The 23,490-nt window shown below is 39.2% G+C and overlaps 1 protein-coding gene across 3 annotated transcripts in view; it reads left to right on the forward strand.

Annotated features, from left to right (window-relative positions):
• Positions 1–1,254: 1,254 nt before the first annotated feature.
• The window catches only part of FYB1 (FYN binding protein 1), a 146,434-nt gene continuing 124,198 nt past the window's right edge, over positions 1,255–23,490 (forward strand). For all 3 annotated transcript variants that reach the window (XM_072757046.1, XM_026016716.2, XM_072757047.1), the window contains exon 1: positions 1,255–1,364. In XM_072757046.1, coding sequence (XP_072613147.1) covers positions 1,362–1,364 — 3 coding nt within the window. In that variant the 5' untranslated portion in view covers positions 1,255–1,361. The remainder of the gene's footprint in view (positions 1,365–23,490) is intronic.

Consider the following 23,490-nt stretch of genomic DNA (forward strand, 5'->3'; position numbering starts at 1 on the left):
AAGGCCTTCTGCTGACAAATGCTTTAGATCTAAAAGCATGCCTTTCCTATACCTGTCTTACTTTGGTCATCCTCCTCCTTTTATTTGTTGAGTATTCATTATGTGCCAGAGACTGCAATTTCAGATTCCTAACTACCCACCTAATTTCTGACCATTCCCTCTTTAAAATATCTGCAGGCTTCAAGACAGTATCAGATTCTTTTCCACCTCTGGAACTCACCCCTGCTCCGTCTTCATGCTTTGTCCTGGCAATGATTCTATCCATATTTCTAATCACATCTTCATTTTGAAAAACATTTTCATTTTAATGAATAAATAATAGGGAACATCTTTTTTAATATAGAACTTTTAATATAGAACTTTTTTAATATAGGATTTGTAGTGTCATGGCAGTAATTTGTATTAGCTCAGCCTCAAGTGAAAAAGTTTGGTTCCCCTCTGCTAGATGGTAGTACTTATAAGAAGATCTAGAAATTCACAACCCAAACTAAGAAATCAGCTACCTTTACTCGTCAAGAGGCAACAAAGTTGATCTTCTGCCCTTGAAATTACTTTAGTTCAGGCTATGTATTCAAAATAAATGAGATAAATCCTTGTACCAGAATGTGTTCAGACAGGTATTACAGATAATTATGGGATCAAACACGATGCTTTAAGAATATATCTAGTTTACCAGCAGAGAGATTGAGGCATCTGATGCTAATAAAAATTGTTTATAACCTAACATATAAAGCCAGATTGGCATATAATTTATATTTTTTTGATGAAACGAATGTCATCCTATGATAAGCTTATGGATGCCTCCACCATTTAAATATTGGTGAGACAGTTTAAATACATTTGGGACTGTTGTCATGTTCCCTTTGTTCTTTTTAAGATTATAGTTATGTTTTTAACAAATACTAAATACTCAACATAGAAAAGTCAGCAAAGTACAAAACAAGGCTTATTTGTAATAAAACCTTGACCTAAGTCAACAGCTGTTAACATTTTAGATTATGTCCTTCATTCATTCATAGATAGATTCACAAATATAGATTTTATATACAATAATCATGTACACAAAATGTAACCTCCAGACACTTCTTTAAAAATCCCATGGCATCTTTCAGACTTCAAAGCTCCACCTGTTCTCATTTTATTAAAGTATAATAACTTAATAAACCCAGTCAGTTATACAAATGCTCTGAGGGCTGAGATAACATGCAAATAAACCTTACATATCAATGTGTGAAGGCTGGACAGACCACACAGTTCAAAAAAGGAAGTGCACTCTGCAAAGCCAACTTGCACATTCACTGACCCCAGTACAGCATCTTCATGGTCACCGTGTGCCAGGCACATCCACTCTTTTCAATAAAATGGTAAGTAAAAGATTTTATGATTTTCCCTGGTCTCCTGGCAAACATCTCATGCTCTCTACGTAGAGCAGAGAGGGGTGGGGATGCTTCTCAGCCACGTCCTCCTATCCTTTGGAATTTTTGCTTGACCCGCTGTTCTGTTTGCAAATAAAGCTGCTGAGTGTTATGCCAGTTGAAAGTCTGTGGCTTCAGGATTTCCCGTTTCTGATTCTAGCCTTCAGAATAGAGGAAGGGCTATGACTTACAGAAAGAAAAGCTGCATTCTTTGTCTTTGCCTTTTAAGACAGCAAGGTGCCAGAATCAGTATCGTAGTCAAGTTTCCTACTGTAAGTGTTTGGGATCCTAGAGGAGAACCCCAATGATAAAGGGTGGGCAGTAATGCTGCTACTGCGAGCCATTTGACAACACGGTGGATTTTATAAAGGAGCCCTTTTGTTTAAAAGTGCATTTCATTATTTTAGTTCAGAGAAGCAAACAAAACCCAAATCGTTCAGATCTTAGGGGCAGGTTGTGTTCCCAAAGTTAGTTAAGGTCATCATCTGGAGCACACTTAGAATTGTGACTGGGTTCCCGATTGTACCGTAACAGCTCGCTTAACTCGTAATGTTGCAGAACTGCAGTGTGAGTATTCTGCTACACGGCTTCCTATTATTTCTCTGTAATGATTGCCTGTGTTCTCATACACGGAGTGTTCTCATGCTCCCAGAGTCTAGAGGAGAGCTCACTTTCTATCCCATGCACCCCCTCCTTCACCCCCCAGAGCCCAGAAGACTGGACACTTGGCCACCCCTTCTCTTTGTAAGGAAGGGGATTGCTTGCTTTGCCAGCCCCTGGTGAAAAGACAGGGATGGAGATGATGACTCTTGCAGGAACACAGTGGGGGGATGGGGCTTTGGAGTAGAGAGCACCAGGGGTTCATGGGATGTGTTTGTAAGTCAGGAGACTCTTGAGCCAGAATTAGGAAGTACAGAGGCCAGAGAGAATGACCTTGCCATAGAGGAGAAAGGGAGGAGAAGACAGAGAATCAGAGGTGCAGGTCCTAACAGGGAGGAATGCACAGCCACAGAGGAAATGGGGGCCCACGGATCCTACCTGCATCAACTGTGGGGGAGAAAGGCAGTCACCTGTCAGGATGGGACTTACCTGGCCTGGAAGTATTTCCAACTGGGTCTTCAGGTCCCAAATTCTTACAAGAAGGCTTGACCTTAATTACTGATAGCCTTTTCAAAAATAAGTGATGTTTATAGAGTTACTTGGGTTTTCTTGGGGGAAATGAGATGATAATACCAGAAAAAAAAAGTTTAACTGCCTAGTGCATATTTGGTACAATACATAAGCAATGTTTTCTCGGATTACCATCTCCCTATTACAAAAGTAACACATAGCATTAGAGAATATTTCTTAGAAAAATACATATGCAGAAATGAAACAACATTTTCTGTAGTTTCAATACCTGGGGGTGATCATCGTGAAGTAGGTACAGATCTTTCTAGAATTTCGTCATTTTAAAATACTTCATCATTTTAAGATATATTTTTAAATGTATTTAAATATATATTTATTTTAAAATATATTTTATGAATATGATTTTTCTATTAATGCTGTCATACTTTTTAACCCATTTCCTTACCTGCTTTTCTATTTAAAATATCTCAAATAATAGATGGGTTATGATATAATTTTTCATGATGAATCATTTTTTTCATGATTTAATCATTTCCATATGGTTAGACATTTAGACTGTGTCTTATTTTTCTTTCTTTATGATAATACCGGCAATATATTCATTTATACACATTGGTGCTCAGGAAAGGTATGGAGTTAGCCCACATTCTTTATAACATGATTCCACATTTTAGAAGTAGAAGAACATGGCAATAGGATTCTCAATCTCAAACATCAGCCCCTGTGGAAATTGACTTGATCTGTAAACTTAGACAAATTAGCTCACCTCACAGTCCTAAAAATTGAAAAAAACAGAATGATACCCATCTACATGACAAGTGATTCTAGGTACATTTCAATTTGCTGAATTTTCTGGGGGAAAAAAAAAGGAAGAATAGATATCTAATAATGTACCAATTTTTATATGTTTATGATGAGTGAGGAAAAAATCTTTTATGACTAAGCTTAGAAGATTTTAAGAAATGGAGTAAAAGTTGGTTTGGGGGTTTTTGTCTGTTTTGCTCTTTTCATCCAACTTTCCGTTGACATGTGAGCCACTGACAAAAGAGATGTGCTATCACCTGCTCAATCATTCAACAAAGGCCTGTTGAACCTCTATGCCATGTTGGGGTCCTAACGAGAATGCAGGGGGAGCAATCCAGATGGGGTCCAAGCTCCTGAGAGCTTCCCCTTACCTAGTACGGTGGGTCTCAAACGTTAATATGCATCTCAGCCAGGGACTAGGGCCAGAGATTTTGCATTTCTAATGAGTTTTCACGTGCTGCTGCTGATCCAGGCACTCAGAGAACCACTGTTTGGTAGAAGTGATAGATCAAAAGCTAATCAGAGTGAACAAGTAAAATACGATATAGTGACCTCAGGAAGGAGATAAATAAGGAGCTGAGATAGAGCATAGAAAGGAGCATCCTCTTTATGGCTCTGGTCTCTGATAAAGTGCTGTTTACACTGAAGCACTGGTTCTCAACACTGGCTGCATGTGACAATCACTTGAGCGGCTTCTAAGTCATACACGTTCCCAAGGCCTCAACTGAGACCAGTTAAATCAAAACCTTGAGGTGGGAGCTGGGGCCCAGCGAGGGTGGAGAACTGCTGCACCAAACAGCAAGAATGAGGCAGGCAAGGTAAACACAGCGTTAAGAACTGCTTCAAGCAGAGGAAATGGCAGGTGCAAAAGATGTGAGACGGGGAGAGCTCAGATCAGCAAGACCAGGATGGCTAGAAGATAACCAAGAGAAGACGAAATGGCCAGGGATGGTTTTTTGTTTTTTTTTTAAGATTTATTTATTTATTTTTATTTGTGAGAGAGAGAGAGAGAGAGAGAGAGAGAGGCAGAGACACAGAAGGAAGGAGAAGCAGGCTCTATGCCAGAAGCCTGACGTGGGACTCGATCGCGGGACTCCAGGATCGTGCCCTGGGCCAAAGCCAGACGCCATACCGCTGAGCCACCCAAGGATCCCCCACCAGGAATGGTTTTAAGAAATAGGCAGCAGCCAAGGGATTTGATCTTATTTTGATCCCCCAAGTAGCCACTGGAGGCTCCTAAGAAAAGGAGGGAGTGCTATTATTTGGTTTACATTTGAAAGTAGAGCTACTTCTGGGGTGCCTGGGTGGCTCAGTGCATTAAGCATCAAACTCTTGGTTTTGGCTCAGGTCATGATTCCAGGGTCCTGGGAGAGAGCTCCCCCCCTCCCCGCCCCGTGGGGCTCCACACTCAACAGAGTCTACTTGAGATCTTGAGATTCTTTCCCTCTGCCTCTGCCCCTCCTCCAGCTCACATCTGTGAGCTGTCTCTCTATCTCTCAAATAACATAGATATAAGCTTTAAAATAAAAAAAAGAAAGAAAGAAAGAAAAGAAGAAGGGCTACTTCTGAAACGACATACATACCCTGCAGGCAACCTTGACCATGCCTGGAGCTAAATATTGACTTTCCCTCCCTCATCCTTTTAAAATTGTGGCCCAGGGCAGCCCAGGTGGCTCAGCGGTTTGGCACCTCCTTCCACCTAGGGCGTGATCCTGGAGACCTGGGATCGAGTCCCACATCAAGCTCCCTGCATGGAGGCCTGCTTCTCCCTCTGCCTATGTCTCTGCCTCTGTGTGTGTGTGTGTGTTTCTCATGAATAAATGAATAAAATATTTAAAAAATAAAATTGTGACCCAAATATGAGCACAGTCAAACAAGAGAATAGATAGTGCCGAGTTTCTGAAGGAAGTGGGTTTACAGACCTTCAAATAATTCAAGTGGCTACAGTGAAAGCCCAACTGAGAGCAGGTGTCCCAGGGAAATCAGAGAACATAAAAAGTGAGCTAGAAGTATCCCCTTAAGAGCTGGGCTTCCAACTCTTTTCTTTCAGGGAGGATGACTCTTGTTCTTATCATGTAAGCTAAAAGGGTCCTGAATAATATGCTAATATCCCCAAATGGAAATCCATTCCCCTCTTCATGCTTCTCCCCATTCCCACTACCTGGCTTATATATATCCTCTTCTTCTGCAAAGGGGCCATCTGCCTTCTGCAGAACTAGCCTAGTGTATTAAAAAAAAAAAAAATCCTATGCTATGACAAGCAAGTTTTAAGCCAAAGATAAGAGGTTCAAATACTAGGGGATCTCTTCCATCCACACATCGAGGCATGTAGGAGGAAATGAGGGCCATTTCCTGGAGCACATTATTTACATACTTTAAATGTGTGGCACTCTTGTCCTTAAAGTAAGTGGGTGTTGGACTCCAGCTCTTGATTTGGTAACTCCAATATCACTTCTCTAATTCTCCAAGTTGGATTCCATCTGCCTTTCTGCCCTCTCATGTCATTCTCTTTTTAAAATATTACGATATGGGGGCATCTGGGTGGCTAAGTCAGTTAAGCGTCTGACTTTGGCTCAGGTCATGATCTCAGGGTCCTGGGATTGAGCCCCATATTGGGCTCCCTGCTCAGTGGGGAGTCGGCTTCTACCTCTCTCTCCTCCTCCAGGACCCATGTACTCACTCTCTCTCTCATAAATAAATTTTTTAAAAAGTTTAATAAAATAAAATATTATGGTTTGAAAAAAAGTATTATAGTATGTTATAAAACAAATAATATAACAAATTCTCGCATACCACCAAAACTTCTCATATATTACCACTTTGTCATAATATTGCTGTTTTGCCATATTTTCAGAAAAATAAAAAAGACAAAGCTGAAGTTCTCTTTTTGCCCTTCCCAGTTCCATGCCCCTGCCTCCAACAGCAGGGGGACACCTGCTCTGAAAGCAGCATCTCATCTACCCAGCCATGTTTTCTGTTTTTATTTCATCTGCCCATATCTATAAAATGACATATAGTATTGTTTTGTCTGCTTTTGTTTGATTATGATTTCTCCAAATGCCTTTTTTTTCACCCAACATCGGTATGTCTTCAAGATATATCCATTTGGACACATACAGGTCTGGTTCAATTTATTGACTTGCTATGTAATTATATTGCAATTTGTTCACCTATTCTCCCAACATTTAATTTGTTTCATTATTTTCCATTTCAAACAATTCCAGAATGAATATGTTTCGCCATAGAGGGTATGGGCACCTTCAGGTTTACTGAATGTTAGCAAATGGTTCTCCAAAGTCATTATAACAATTTACTTCTCACCAGCCTGTGTGCCAGTTGCCATTTCTCTACATCATCCCTATATCGGTAATCATCTGAGATTACTAAGAGAGTTCTGAGCGTTTGTAAAACCCCACTTCATTGTTGTTTTAGTTTTCCTGGTTACTACTAAGATAGAACATGTTTTCTTAAGCTTATTGACCATTCACATAACCTCTTCTGTAAATTCTTTTCACGTGATGCCTATTTTCTTATAAATCATCTTTTCATGTTGATTTATAGAAAATCTTTATCCAATTCTAGGCATTTATCCTGGGTCGATTATGTGCATTGTGAATTTTGTGCTCCATGGCTTGTGTTTTACTATATTTTTGGTGTCTCTTTTTTATATAAAAGTTTTAAATCTTAACGATAACATATTTAAAAATAGGCCTTTTATCATTTCTGTTTTTTGATGTCCTTTTAAGGAGGGTATTCCCTACCCTCAAATATTAAAGCTATTTTCTAACCTTTTCTTTTTCACTCAACTTTTTAAAGATTTGATTTTCACAGTTAGATCTTTAATCATCAAGATTTTATTTATACTTGTGATGTGAGGTAGTCATCTAACATATTCCCAGGTAGATAACTAAACTTAGTACTATTTTTTTCATTCTTTCTTTTGTCCTATACTTTCTAATGCTTCCTTGGTTATATGTCCATTTTCCGTATTATCTGTGACTATACTTCTAGGCTCCTGATTCTGTCATACTGGTCAATACATTTCATAAAACTCCATGTTTGTTTCTTATGTCTTACTCATCTGCTCTAGATTCATATATCCTTTTACACAAATACGTAGGCTCTTGCCTGCTGTCTAACAATTTCCATTATTATTCAACAAGGACCTAAATACAGTGTAATTACCCATTGAACACAACCCTCCAACTCAATTTCTAGTTCTAAAAACTTCTCCTCGGAAGAGAAGAGCATCATTTTCACTCACATTTAATTGGCCAAAGTAAGGGATGCCTGGGTGGCTCAGGGGTTGAGCGTCTGCCTTTGGCTCAGGGTGTGATCCTGGAGTCCTAGGATGGAGTCCCACATCGGGCTCCCTGCGTGGAGCCTGCTCTTCCCTCTGCCTGTGTCTCTGCCTCTCTCTCAGTGTCTTGCATGAATAAATAAATAAAATATTTTTTAAAAAACTTGCCAAAGTAAGTCCCACATGGTCTTACTTCAGCTAAAAGGACAGACATGTAGGTATACATAATCATCATGCATTCTGGGTAATGGCAGAGATAGGTGCCCATTTGGAAAAAGAGTAATACATCCTACAATGTATTTTGGTCCTTGTGTGACTAAGAATGTCTTCATTTTTACTTCATTCTTAAATGATTATTTATTTAGTCAAACTTGGGTAAAGCCCAAGAATTTCTATTAAGTTCCCAGGTAAAATTGATGCTGCTGGTTTAGGAAGCACACTTTGAGAACCACTGTCTTAATAGGTTGGGGTAAGAGTAAAGTGGAGTGTGGTGGAGCCCCAAAGACACTGGACTGATTCCCCCAGTAGCTCATCAACCCTGATGATGACACATTTCCTCCACTTTGTTGATTTTCCCTATACCACTGATCAAGGATGAAGGGGGAAAAGGGAAAATATAGGAAGCTAAAGGGAAGTGAGGGAAAAGAGATAAAACAGAGGAATCAACTTCTGGTCAATAAAATAAAGTTTTGTGGCTCTCTCACTGCCCCCATCATATGTCAATGATAGGTAGAATATAAAATGAGAAAGCTGAAAGGTATATCTGTATCAGAAACAGAACAGAAACGCAAGGCTGTGAGTGAGACTAGGTGAGTTGGGCTGTTGGTTTAGGTTATGAAAGCGTTTGTCAGCTCAGCTCCTATAGGGTAACCTGAAAACCTGAATTAGGATCACTCTCTATAACCAAGGGCAAGGATAGATATGCTATTTTTCATCCTAGCTTCATGGAAAGAGACCAAATGATCTGCCTCTAAGAACTGCCTTGGGATAGACCAGCAGTTCTCAACTGGTAATGATTTTAATAGAGTAACAGATCCTGGTAGGGGTATTTTGTAATATATGGAAAGGATTCATATGTTGTTGCAACAAGGGAGGCAGGGGTACTACTAACATCCAGTGGGTAGAGTCAAAGTGCTGCTAAATATCCCACAAGACACGAAAGTGCTGAAATTGAGAAAGCCTAGGCTTGACAGGGTCCCAGAGCTAGACCCCGGGGCCAAGATGCCAGCTAATGAATATGCTAACTGTGCAGCATTACTGTGAGCCTGATCACACAGCTGGCTGTCAGTAGAGAGCTGGTTCTGGGCTGGAGTCCTCAGAAGGTAGTAGAGAGAAGCACAACACTAGAGAAAGCAGTAGGATGGAAAAATGAACCAGTCAACCAAAAAAACCTTTTCAAAATGGGTGGACAACACAAAATTCTAAAATATGGGAAGAAAACTATCGATAAGAAATAAAGGCCTAACAGAATCAACAATTAAAAGATGAGTTTACCTTCAATTAAGGTAATAGAGCAATCTGAAAATGACTTTACAAAATTAGGAGTAATCAAGAAACAAATACATGAATAATACCCATAGGAGAATATAGGAACATTTGAAACAAAATAAGACAGCTACTAAGTAAAAACACGTGAAAACAACCAATTTGAAATAAAAACTTAATCATTGAAACAAAAATTCAGTATATGGTAAGAAAACCTGGATTGGTCATGAATAGGGTCAACGACTATCCTGGTCTGTCTGGGACTACGAAGTTTCTCGGACATAGGACTTTAGTGCTAAAACTGGGAGAGTGCTGGGCAAACTGAGAAAATTGGTCACCCCGGACACAGATGAAGAAAAACTTAGTGGATTGAAAGATGAAGTTGATAACCTGATTTAGAATTTATCACAGAGAGACACAGGGTTAAAATATTTGGAAGAGTAATTAAAATCATGGAGGACAGCGTGGGACTTTTACCTAATAGGGACTGTAGACAAAACTAACTAGGAAGGATAAAATGGTAGAGCAATAGTTTTGAGGAAATAATAGTTAAGAATTTTGCAAAATTCAAAAAAGCCATTAGGCTTAAAATCAGGCAGCTATAGCCTGTGGGCCAAATTCAGCCTGCCACCTGCTTCTATAAATAAAGTTTTATTGGAACACAGCCATAGCTATTTGTTTGTGCACTGTCTATGGATGCTTTCGTGCTACAGTGGTAGAGCTGAATGGTGGTAACAGAGACCGTAGGGACGGCAAAGTCTGAAATATTTACTATTTGGCTCTTTACAAAAATGTTGTCAGCTCCTTTTTAAATGGATACTCTCAGTACCAAGCAGGATAAATAAAAATAGATTCACATCTCTAACAAGTACAGTAAAGCTGCGGAACATGAAGATAAAGAAATATCTTAAAGGGATCAACAGAATTTCACCTACAGAGGATGACAGATTTGACGGCACACGTACTCCAACCAAAACTGAAGTCAGGGGATCCCTGGGTGGCGCAGCGGTTTAGCGCCTGCCTTTGGCCCAGGGCGCGATCCTGGAGACCTGGGATCGAATCCCACGTCGGGCTCCGGGTGCATGGAGCCTGCTTCTCCCTCTGCCTTTATCTCTGCCTCGTCTCTGCCTCTCTCTCTATATATGACTATCATAAATAAATAATTAAAAAAAAATTAAAAAAAAAAACTGAAGTCAGAAGCCAGGGGAGTAACGTCTTTCAAATGCTGAGGGAAAGTAATGATCAATTTGGAATATACACAGGCAAGCTTAGGAGTGGGACTGAGACACTTGTGTGTTAGCAAGCCCTCCAGTGCATTCTGTTGCATACTAAAGTTTGAGGTCTCCTGCACTAAGCTTTAGCTAAAGAGGTTCTTACCAGTGGCTGGTTCTCAACCTGGTTGTGCATTGGAATCACATATTAAACTTTAAATGTTGCAGTTGTGTGAGGCACTCCGCTGAAAATTCTGATTTGGCTCAGGTGGGGTTTAGGTCTCTTTATCTTTTAAACTCCCCAAACGATTCACGTATCCAGTCCAAGTTTGCATTAGTTATTCATGTCCTGCTCACCCATTTTGATGATCACTTATACCAACTCTTACCCTGGATTTCAGGAATTCTACATGGAAATGAGTAAACTTTTAGTGAACAAAATTTAAAACAAATCTCATCTGGAGGTGGACTTCCTGGGCTTGAATATCAGTGTTGCCCATTATCAGCTATGTGACTTTGAATATTTTACTTGCTCCTGTACCTCAGTTTCCCCATGTGTAAAAGGGGATGAATAACTACACCTACCTACTAGGGTTATTGTAAGGATTACATTGGTTTATCTATGAATGTCTTCAGAATAATGCCTATCACACAACAAAAGCTACACAAAGTTTCTCTGAAATATTTATTGTGTAAGTAAAACACACAAAGCACCTTCAAAATGAAAAGTCAAAATAAGTGTTTTGAGAAGGACAATTTTACAAAGCATTTGTAGAATGTTTCTCTCTCTCTTTTTTTTTTTCAATTGGAAACTTTGTTTTAGAAGACCCATTTTCCCCCCCAAAATGTTATATGATCTTTAAAAATATTGAGTCGATGAAAATTAACTTTCATTGACATTTTTAGAACTTTACTATGCTTTTTAACATCAGCTAGTGGAATTTTAAAACCAGAGCTCAGAATTACTCTTCTATAGTCTGATTTGAGCTTCAAAAACTGATAAACCAAAGATAAATTCAGTGCTTCTGTAAATCCTGGCAGAGGTCAAAAGAAGTAGAATTGAAATAAACATCTGCTGAATTTGATCTATGACAGTTGAAAGAATTTGTGTGAAATATAGTGAAAACATTTTAATAAGGTAAATATTTGAGGTTTAACTTAATGGTTTAACGTAAATGAATACATTTTGATGTGTGAATGTATGGACATAGTCCAAGGAACAACCAGCAATTTTATCATTACAACTTTGAAAGAGAAGTAGTTTACTTTATCACATGAGGACATTCACCCGAAAGAAACTAATTTTATCACACGTACCCACAACTGCATGAGACAGCATTTCAGGGCTGGGTGGAGTTTTTTCAATCGTAGAACATAGCTACCCCAACACGATAGGGCTGAGATGCATACTGTTTAAATTAGTTACCTAGGGTGTGGGGGAGCAAGGGAATTTCCAAACTATCTGTTGTTAATTATCAAGCAAACAAAGAGAAGATTGTGAGGATGGAATCGCTGTAACTTAGGATTTCTAAGCAAAGTCCACCTATAGCTACTGAGTATATAGAGCTTAGGTGGTTTCAGTTCTCAGTAGATGTAAAAGGCAACTTAAGCAAGCATTGATTGAATTCGATAAGCAAGTCACAGAGAGAGGGAGGAAACTCTAGAAAGTAGCCAGAATGACTGTGTCTTGATGATTAATTAGGAAGAAAACCCAGGTATAATTTCTATATGTCTTAACTCTTCTACATCCCTATTTTTCTCACTGTTCTTCCCTTCCACATGGTAAGCTCTCCTAATTATCTTGTAAGCCACACATTGAAAAAAAAAAGAAAAGAAAGAAAGAAAAAAATCTGACAGGACATTCCCAAGAAATGATGGCACACCTACCCTTTGATCAAGGAGAACCCTGGTTTCTCTCTTCCTTACAGACAGGCAGTCAATCCAGACTTGAGGGAATATTGCTTTCTTGGGCAAGTAACTTGCAAAAACTAGAAACATAGCACATCTTTGCATTTGTAACATCTACCCTACTCTTTCTATTGTTAAAGTCTGTATTGAATGGAACAGCTATGATCCTGCACTTATAAATGCATTAGAAAAGGAATCTACTTAACAGTGTAGTATTTTAGTTATTCTAGAAAATTTGTCCTAGACCCACAGAGAAGACTAAAGAGAAATGATGGGTAAATAAAGGGCTCTTAGAACCAGCAGGCTGAGGCTGGAAACCTTACCCCAACTGAAAATTCTGTTTTCTCAAGCTCTATGGGCAGCTTAGTTTGTCCTTGTTGCCTCCCCACATGGAGGCTTGGTCAGTTTCCATTCCCAGATCCACTTGACTTCTTACATGAGATACTAATTTTTAATGTTACTGCTTGGTTCCTGGAAACATTGGAGTTGGCAATCCCAGATTAGATAGTTTCCCTTTCTGTCTTTAATATTCTATGAGTTGAACAAATTACACAGTTCTAGAGGGTAGGGTTTGGTAAACTTTCTGGGTGGGCAGCTGATTTTGGACATATTTGGATTGGAAACAGTTTCTAGGTATGAGAAACAAGATCAGATTTAAATGCAGAACTGCCTACTGGAGGTTTCTGAACGAGTCATGAGTTGTACGTGGGTGCAGGAGTAGGGAGAGGTTGTTAAAATGTAGTATTAAGTAGGGTATTGGTGTTTGTAACTCACTCTGAAATGCATCAAAAAACAAAGGTGAATTGGGTGTGATAAAGCAAAGAACAGCAAAATGCGAACAATCAAAGCATCTAGGTTGGGTATATTGATGTTCACTTTCAACTTCAATTACAACTTTTGGATATATTTGTAATTTTTCATAATAAAAAGCAGGGGAGAACTTTAAGTGTCAGACTGGACAGAGCTGGAAATTTTACTACAGTACTCCACTCTCTATACTCTTGGCCCATGCATTTAAACAGCCTCCATTCATCCACTATACTTCAGCACAAAACCCTTTTCCCTCTAAATGTGACAATCTTTATCATTTTCCTCTCTCGTAAATATGAGATGTGTGATGATGATCATTTTTTTTTCAAAAAATATAGGAAAATATAGAGAAAGTAAAAATCTCACCAGGTGAAAAAAAAAACACTGTTAACATTTTAGGCAGTATTTTTTTTTTTTTTGACATAACACTAGACACAGTATGCAACCTTCTTTCTTTGCTCCTCTTGTAGCTGTGCTTGTGTGACTTCACTTTAAGGTCCACCAAATCAGCTCTGACACTTCCTTTAATATATGGCTCCAAACTCTTCCTTCAAGAGAGTGCTCAGTTTTCACTGTCTCACCACTCTTAATCATCCTTGACTCACCATGTCCTGCCTTCAGCATTTCTCTTGTCAATGCCTTAAAATTCTCATCAAGCCCCCTTGACATTCAAGTGTAACTTCTCCCCAGTTATTTTGCTTCCCACTATGCTATCTTGCATACCCTAGGCTTCATATTTGCTACTGGATTCGTAATTTTGTAAGAATCTAATCTGATTAAGGCAAAACCATCCTAACTTAATAACTAATGACACAGTTTAAACCCAAATTCTCACTCTCATTAGAATTGGGGATATCCAGGACAATCCGTTTCTGTTTAATTATGGAAAACACAGAGATTATAATTGTAACATACAGAATTTTTAGTTCAGAAAATATAAGGCAACCTCGCCTCATGCAGTTTTCACTTGGATTTTATCATTGCTGTTTCCCACAGATTCACAATGAGTGATTGGCAGTCTCTGAAGAGCAGGGAATGTTTTGGAGTCTCCAGACGGGTTTTCCCTATGTTTGTGGACATTTTTATTTCATGGGAATAAAACTAGATTTTCATTCTTTAATACATAAAAAGAAGTATCATATTAATATTTGAGAAGTGTCTTTAGTAAATGTGCTTCAAGGAGTTTTCATGAGTTCACTCTCTTGCACTGTAAATTTTATAAGTGGTTTCCTGATTCTTTTTTTTTTTTTTTAAGATTTCTTTATCTATTCGAGAGAGAGGGCATGAGTGGGAGAGACAGTGGAAGAGAAAGCGAGAAAAATCTCAAGCAGACACCATGCTAAGTGTTGAGCCCTATATGGGTCTCCATTCCACTACCCTGAGATCACAACCTGAGCCTCAGATTGGTGAGATCTAGCCCCACGTTACACTCCACGTCTAGCACAGAGCTTGCTTAACATTCTCTCTCTCCCTCTCCCTCTACTCCTCCTGTCCTCTCCACTTAAAAAGAATTTATACATTTAAAAAACTAAAAATAAAACCAACACCTTTTTGGGTAAATACTGTAGTTTGTCCTCTGCTGATGTTCCTTCTTAACTCTACAGTCCATTTAGAACTTACTCGGACTCGTGGAAGGGAGTAAATAATACCTTATAAATTAAAATAATACCTATTAATATTTTCCTTCCCTATTTTTGTTATTTTTAGATTAGCATACATTATGGCTCTCTTTTGAGCCTTCTATATTTTATTTGTGGTTTATCCTACATTCACAATTAGTATTTGACAAAATATTCTACTATCCAATACAGCTAATCTCCCTTATCCCTTCCTTCATCGCTCTTCTTTTTCATGATATCTATTGATGTCCTTATCTGTATATTTTTTCTAAATAAATTTTACAAATGTATTAAGTTCTTTAAAAATTCCAGTTGTGATTCTGATCACTATTCTTTCATTGTCAAAAACTGAAAATAAAAAGACTAGTATATAGTATCCAGCTTCCCTTTTTAGCATTGCTCTGTACAGAATTCAATTTACTGTTGCACCAGGGAGATTTCCCTGCCTTCTCAAGAAACCTATGCGTTCTCGAGAAGGCTCTTTAGGGCAGGGCGTAGTCTAGCTGAGGAGAGGAGTAGAGAGCAGCTCATACAGAGAAGGAAGTCATCTCCCAGTAGAACTGTACTGCCAGTTAAAGCTGACTAACATAGGGAGCCAATCGGTCACTGCAGATGAAAGCATACCTTTATTTTTTTGTTGTTGTTCTTGCTGTGTTATTGAAATGTAATTTCATTTTCCCCTTAAAGTAGATATAGATGTAAAATTGAGGTGCTCAGAAATGTGTATTCCTCAGATCTCCATTAAGCAATTCCTTTGAGAACAAATTCTAATTCTTATTCTCTCAAGGGTTACTCTTGAAAACCATGAGCATGCTTTTGTCAGGTTTTCCACGTTTTAAGACAAATTTTACACAGTGAATCACTCAAAAGTTTGAGCAAGATATATTCATCTATTAGGCATGTAAAGTATTTTCCGAATATAAACTTCTTTAAAGGTAGCTATAAATCATCATTTGAAAATCCTCCATTGAAAGGATGACTAATCCATTAAATTGCAAAATGGAACACTCCCAAATCACATGATTCTATCTTAAAGCTGTTACTACTTAGTTTCATTATTAAGGTGACTTCAGGATAAAATATTTATATGTTTCAAGAGTGCTCATTACATAAAACTCTAGGGTCCCTTGTCATAAGTCCACCATTTTTGTTTTCATGTAACCTAAAATCAGAACTCCATGTCATTTTGAGAGATTATCTAGCAACTTTCCAATCTTTACAGCATGAAATTCACCCCAGAAGTTTGCACAGAGATTACCTCAGGGGTGACTGGGCAAGATCTCACCGGTTCTTCCACCCCCCAGATATAGTCAATGCTGGACTATGTCATTTACAAGGTGAGATCCAAGGACCCAAATGATCTTCTTGCTTTTAAGTAATCCTAACACTTCACATTGAAAGAGAAATCAAGACCATGGAAGGTCATAGCTATCACCTCACTTAATCATATTCCAAAAAGGCAGTTTCAGACACTTCGGTGGTGATTTTTTTGTTCTGTTTTGTTTTAGGAAATCTATTCTGAGTAACTTCCAAAAAATGCCTCCTAATTGCCAAACTCAATGGAATCATTTTACTCTTCTTAATAACATTTGAAAGTCTCCCTTTGGTTCTTGCTTGGTTCTCCTCCCTATGCCTGTAACAATTTCTTCTCAGTTCCCTTTGAACTTACACCTTTTGTTTGGTAATAACACAAGGTACCAATCTTTGCCTTCCTCTCACTCTGCCTGCACCCCACCCCACATATTTTCTGTCACTCTTGAGACTTCAGTTACTACCCCTCTGCTGATGCCTCACATGTCTGGCAGCTCAAATGCCACCTGACCCAAACTGAAGTCATCATTCTTCTCAAATCCGCTCTTCCTTCTACATTCTATAACCCAGTGAGCACAGCCATCATCTATCCGGACATGCAAACCTTGTACTTCTATGTCATTTAATATTTCTCCACTGCCACCAGTGCCCTGCCACCCAACTTAAAAGCACATACACATTCCCATCGCTGTAACCACACTCAGAATTCAGGCCCTTATCCTCTTTGACCGGAGTAATATCTCTTGCAGCTCACATTCCTTAAATTCATCATTACTCTGCCACTAGAGTGGTCTTTCTAAAGCACATATCTAGTTATGCAACTTCCTTGCTTCACACCCCTCAGGTGGCTCCTAGTGGCCTAGTATAGGCGTCAGCAAGCTACGGTCTGTGGGCTAAAGCCGGCCTGTTGCCAGTTTCCACCAACAGAGTGTTATTGGAACGCGGCCACACTTGCTCATTTATGTACTGCCTAATGGCTGATCTCATGCTACAACAGCAGGGTTGTATAGTTTCAGCAAAGACTACGTGGGCCCCAAAGCCAAAAATATTTATAATCTGAACCTTTACAGAAAATGTGCTGATGCCTGGCCTAGTGGATACAGTCTGAACACGTAAACCTTTTATTCTCTCAGCCCAGTCTCTACATCCAGGCTTAGCTCTTGTTACACACACACCCTTAAACCTTATACTCTAGCAGTGCTTTCCAGCTTGCAGCTTCACCACACTGTTCAACAGAAATTTCTGTGAGGATGGAGCCGTTGTATTCCTGTGCTCTCTAGTGCAATAGTCACTAGCCCCGTGCGGCTCATGAGCAATTAAAATGTGGCTAGTACAACTGAAAGACTGAATTTTAAATTGTATTTAATTTTAATTAACATAAATTTAATGACAGTAAGTGTTTAATTTTATTTAATTTTAATTTACATAAATTTAAACTTAAATAGCCACATGTGAGCTATGACGTTGGACGGTGCAGCCCTAGACTGTGTCACCAACAGTATCTTTGTTCATTCTAGGGGAGTATGTGAAATATTTAGAATACCCTGCCCATCTGGGAAACAGTCATATCTCAACAGTTAACTTAAGGGCCACCCTTTCTAAGGAGGCTTTTCAAACTCCCAAGTCCGTGTTTCCCGACAAAAGAACGGGGTATTCTTCTTTCAGTGTTTTGACTACACCATCATATTACCAGGAAGCTTGTTTTGCCCCAACCAGAATAGCAGGTCCTGAATGCAGATCCCTGTTCAATTGTTTCTGCTTCAAAAACTCCCAATCTGGGACGCCTCTGTGGCTCAGTGGTTGAGCATCTGCCTTCGGCTCAGGGCGTGATCCTGGGTTTGGGCATCCCCAAATCCAGCTCCCTTCGAGGAGCCTGCTTCTCCCTCTGTCTGTGTCTCTGCCTCTCTCTGTGTGTCTCTCATGAATAAATAACTAAAATCTTAAAAAGAAAAAAAAAGAAAAAAAAAAAAAAGCTCCCGATCTAGTGCCTGGTTAATTACTATTGGTCAGATAGATTGATCAATGCCACATGCAGAGTTTTTTCAACATGCAAATCACTTTCTTTCATTTACAGTTCTTTGACAAATGAAGAACGACCTCTCACACAAGTGCTAAGATATCCTAGTAACCCCTCTCCTTCACCCCCTCCCCACTAGATGTTGACTTCTCTCTAGAAAGAATAACTGATCACAATCCCCTTGGCAACCTGATTTTGTTCACACATTTTTAAAGTTCACTTTAATAATAGCATCTTTGATATTTAGAGTCAAAAATGCCACATTCTTCTAAAGTTGTAATGAGGAACCCCTTCTGCCAAACCAACTTGTTTGACCTCTATGAAATTTGTTAGATCTGCTTTTTTTTTTTTTTTTTTTGAGAATGCACTGCTTATTTGTGGCTTGTGTAAACCCTCAGCTATTGCAGCTAACTTGTTTTTTATTTAGCCCTAGCAACGCTTAATATTATCTATTCTAAGGACAATGGAAAACTCTATGGCTTGAGTTTTCTACTGATATGAACCCAGCTTGTTGAATTGCACATGTGGCATAAACAACAATCAACAGCCTTTAGAAGGAGGAGCCAAAAAATATTGATGTCAGTTCTGAGAAAGTTTGAGAAATCTAGCCTAGTCAGGTGGATTCCAAAGTCAGCCAAGAATCTAAAACTACACATGTTTACAGCATTCAGAGTATCAAAGCAAAGCTTCCATACACTTCTTTTTTGAAGTTCCAACCTAAATATTGACAATTTTCAGTAGCTCTTTTTTGCTTGTGGAGAATCAAGAGCTCTTTAAGCTAAATTACTTCAAAATGCTTTATGCTCTTTCAAAACTGGCATGTTTTAAATCATTAAGGTTTAAAATCAGATGATTTTGATCCATTTCAAGTGGTTCTTCATTGCTCTAATATCTTACTTATACTCTAATACCTTAACCCTGTCAGATCAGGGAATGGAAGAGAAGGAAGGATAAGAGAATGAATGTCGAAGGCTCTATTATATATCTGATCATTTCTCTTTCATCCTCCTGCCAAGTAGGCAGTGTTGCCCATACACACTCCCGGGATCATCTGACAGATTTGCGCAATGGTTGTGAGTAGTCCACAAAGCTGATCTGTGTGCCAGTCCAAGTTCTACCTTTTCCTACCTGCTTCACCCCCGTCAAGCTGCTTCACCCTCAGTGGCCTAATTTCCTGCTCTGTAAAATAGGGGGCAATCGTAGCCTCTCCCTTGCACATGCTGATGTATATCAAAGCATTCGGTGATGTGCCTACCACGGAAAGCTCATGGAATGTTTGCTGTTTTATTTCTGTTATTTAAATTGCTTCGACTCTCGGTAAGAATACTTTTCAATCATAGTTTCACAAACCAAAAGGATTTGAATTCCTTCAAAATGGTTTTGAAGGGCTCAAAAATCTTTTTATTTTAAGATTCTATTTATTTATTCATGAGAGATAACAGAGAGAGGCAGAGACACAGGCAGAGGGAGAAGCAGGCTCCCTGCAGGGAGCTGGATGTGGGACTCGATCCCGGGACTCGATCCCGGGACTCCATCCCAGGACTCCAGGATCACACCCTGGGCCTAAGGGAGGCACTGAACCACTGAGCATCCCTCAAAAATCTTATTAAAAGATGAGCAATAACCTACTCTCTAACAATGCTTAGAAACATCTGGGTTTCTCTTGGGATACAGGAAAAGGAAAGAACCAAATACCCAGCCAATATGAATCAGCCCAGGGCTGGGAAAATGAGGACTGCTGTGGAGTGCTACCCCTTGATTCCTGACCCACCAAGACTGTGGGCAGAGAGCAGGGACCTCCTTAATGAGGAGTAATTTTTCTCTTGTTGCATCTGAGCACACAAGAAGCTTGCTTTGACTCCAACTAAACTGTTGGACTAAATTCCCATAACCTTAGAAGAAAAATACAGGAAAAAAAATACAGGAAAGCTCTCTGAAAAAATACAGGAAAGCACACCCAGGGCTTACAAAATGAAATATTGCCAAATCATCAAACCTTCCAGTGTTTGTGAGTCCCAACTTTTATAAAAGCACAGTATGGTGCTGGCATATATTAGATGCTCAGCAAAATGTTTGGTGAATGAAGTTTGCTAAAACTCACTATGGATAGATTTACTTTCCTATGTCATAGACTGAAAAATGGTGATGTATCAACTGTTGACATATAAAGAAAAATGGCTCTAAGTGTACTTTTAGGGTAAGAAATGTCCAAAATAAATGATATTTTATACAAGTCCTATTTCTATTCCTTCATTTGGAGAGATTTTCTTTTTAAATTGTAGTCCTTGCCATGTGGGCTGCTAGTCTAGAGACAGGAACCCAGTTTATTGAATTGTGCCAAAACTATGAATTTCTATCCTTTTTATATCTACCTAACAATCTTGAAATAAGTGCTTAAAGGCAAGTTGAATACTGGTCTCTATTTGTAAATACAAACCAAAGGTCTTGTTGTGTGTCCAAATTATGTGGAGATAAACTTTTCATACATATGCTATATAATGATGGAAAGTTATTATCAGTTGTGTGGAGACAAATAAATATATATGGAATGGAAAAATCTTTTAAATATTTAAAAAACTAGTACCTGGGAACTATAAACCATTAGGCAAGAGTTTAACCACTTTTGAAAGCCATGCTTTTGGAGAAGTATTTAAATTTTAAGACTTATTTTTTGTGTGTGGCATTGTCCTATATGGACACCATTGTATGTATGAGGTAGGTACTATTACCATCATTATTCCCATTTTCAAATGAGAAAATCGAGGCATGGAGAAGTCACTTGCCTAAACTCCTACAGCTAACATTGAAACCCAGGCAGTCTGGCTCTGAAGCCCTCTGTGTTATTTGCCTTGAGTGGAATGATACTTTCTCCATTCTGTTCCTGGCCATGCTTCTGTCACAGGACTCAGTGACATGAATATCTTTCCTTTCAGTTCATATAGATCTATGGCATTTCTTATATAGATAATTAATATTCCTTTGTCTAGATATACCACGTGTCATCCCGCCTCTTCCCTACCCATGGACTTTGAATTTTTACTTTTCTACTATAAAAGCTACTTTCTACTCTCAAAATTATTGCTTGTGTGACATCAGAGAGGAACCGTGTGAAAAGAGTGTATAAATAGTATAACTCGGAGCTCTCGCGGGAGGAAATGACATTTTCATTTCCCCAGGATGGGGTTGTGTGATAGGAGCTCAGAGGGTTTAGGATATTATTCTGGAAAAATCAGCTAATCATGCCAACTTAACATTATGATACAAAATGGAATTGACCATCGCCCCAAGCTAAAATATAATCACACAATTCTCTTCGTTAGATAATATATGCCCACTGCATTTGCTGGTTTTCATACAAGGGAAAATACAGTTCTTTTACTTGGGGCTTTAAAAATCTACAGTTCCACTGTTAAGGAGACAGAGTGATGAGATCATAGGACAACTCTGGGGTTACACAAGAGCACCTTTGCATCTGCCTCTAAGCTTTACCCCCTTTTCTGGATTTTTCTCACTTTTGGTCCCTGGGTCACCCGTCCACCACACACAGAGGTACATTGCTCTACTTTTTCTGTCTGTGTGAGACATGGACAAGACAGAACAGAAGGAAAAAAAACCCAAACTTGTTCTTTCTTTCCTTGGCACAACAGAGTTGCTGTGAAATTTCTAAAACAAACAAACAAACAAACAAAAAAAAGCCAAACACAGTAGAACTAAGCAAAATACTCCTTTCCAAGTCTTACAACATAGTCTTCTTTGAAGAGGGACCTATCGTAGCTCCTGTGTATGCTTCCAAGCTGTACAAAAACCTATTTGTCCTCATCCCACCCGCACATCCAGATCCAAAAGCCTCTTCCCTTAGGTGTCAGCTCCCCCTTCTGCTCTCTTGCACCAAGGGCCTGTAGGACCCTGAGGGACAGCAGAGACCCTTAGACCCCATTCAGAATAATCCATTTAACCCACCGTAGTCTTATTCCTGCTTCTCTTTCGGAGAACCCTGACAAGTTACGTTCTCCATCCCTTCTACCTCAGTCTCCCGAAATGCACATATCCACACACACATTGACAAATATTTATCAACTGTCTGCTTAATACAGAGATGCATAGGGGTGATGACCATATGACTCATTCTGAGTTGGGAAAATATCACCAGACAGCTTAGAAGAACCCCCTCCCCCGTTCAGGCACACACATACACCTTTTTTTTTTTTTTAATTGCGGTAGAACAGACACATCCCTTTTATAATGAACTGTGGATTCTAACATTTGACAGTTGTAAGGAAACTGTTGAAATAGACTGAAAAGAAAATCTTGGAGACAACCTAAGAGAGTTGGGATTAAAAATAAACTAATGAGTAAAAAATAAACTAATTTTATAGTTTCTGGAATATGAAACTATGTAAGGCATTCTGAAGGTTCTCAGAAGCATACTCTTGGGAAGACTGAAGGATTTTAGGGAATATGGCCAAGAGGGAGCCTAATGCAAAATCCCTGGCTTGATAAAACTTTCTTTGGGGCTGTACTGTTTACAAGAGACTTGCAGTTTAAATAACAAATTTTCTGAACAAAGAAGATAAATAGGGGCCCTCCAGCCAAAAGGAGAGCTTATACCGAAGAAGGATGAATTCAGATGAACCAAAACAATAGGGTGCCTTTCCCTTGCACCTGCTTTTCAAATAAGGGAGATTTCTCCCTGGGAAGTGCTCTGGATCATATGCCACATTGTAAATGGTTGTGCTGGGCGCAACTGACCTAGCTGTACTTGGGCCTTTATCTACACAAAGCCACCTTAAAATGAGGAGAAAAAAAGGTCATAGTATGGAACACCACCCCTACTCCCAACCATGCAGGGAGCCCCATGTGGGACTCAATCCCGGGTCTCCAGGATCAGGGCCCAGGCTGAAGGCAGCACTAAACTGCTGAGCCACCCGGGCTGCCCTGTTGGCACTTTCGCTAGAGTGATTCACTTATGCCCTTGGCTTCAGAAGCAACCGAGGCTGATCAAAAAGGCACTTTGGCATTCTCACACACAACAGAAATCTTCAGCATTCTCACACACACAACAGAGTGGTTTTCACGTGTTAGGAGGGGAAGTGGTTTGAAAGCTCAGCTGTTGGAGGCAAAAGGTACATAAAACAAAGCCCCGCCCTGATACACTCCGCTTTTCTATGGGTTTAGTAAGCCCCTCTGAATGATGTTAATTTTTGTTTGTTTAGTTATTTTGGATAAGCCACTAGACACACTTTCTGCTGATGCAATGGAGCTATTGTAGAAATTATAGAAATTATGGACAGATACTTCGAGGGCTTGAGGCTTCCTTTTTCTCTCTCCTGGTAGTTCTGTTTTTGACTACAGAAACTTCATTGTTCTCTTCTAGCTTCCTCCTCATACAATAGCTGCTCTCTATTGCCCATTCTTCAGTAGACAGGTGGATTGGCCCACACCAGTATCGCAAACAAATAGATTTTAGCTTAATTAAATA

Source organism: Vulpes vulpes, chromosome 4 (genome assembly GCF_048418805.1).
Source record: "Vulpes vulpes isolate BD-2025 chromosome 4, VulVul3, whole genome shotgun sequence".
Lineage (NCBI taxonomy): Eukaryota > Metazoa > Chordata > Mammalia > Carnivora > Canidae > Vulpes > Vulpes vulpes.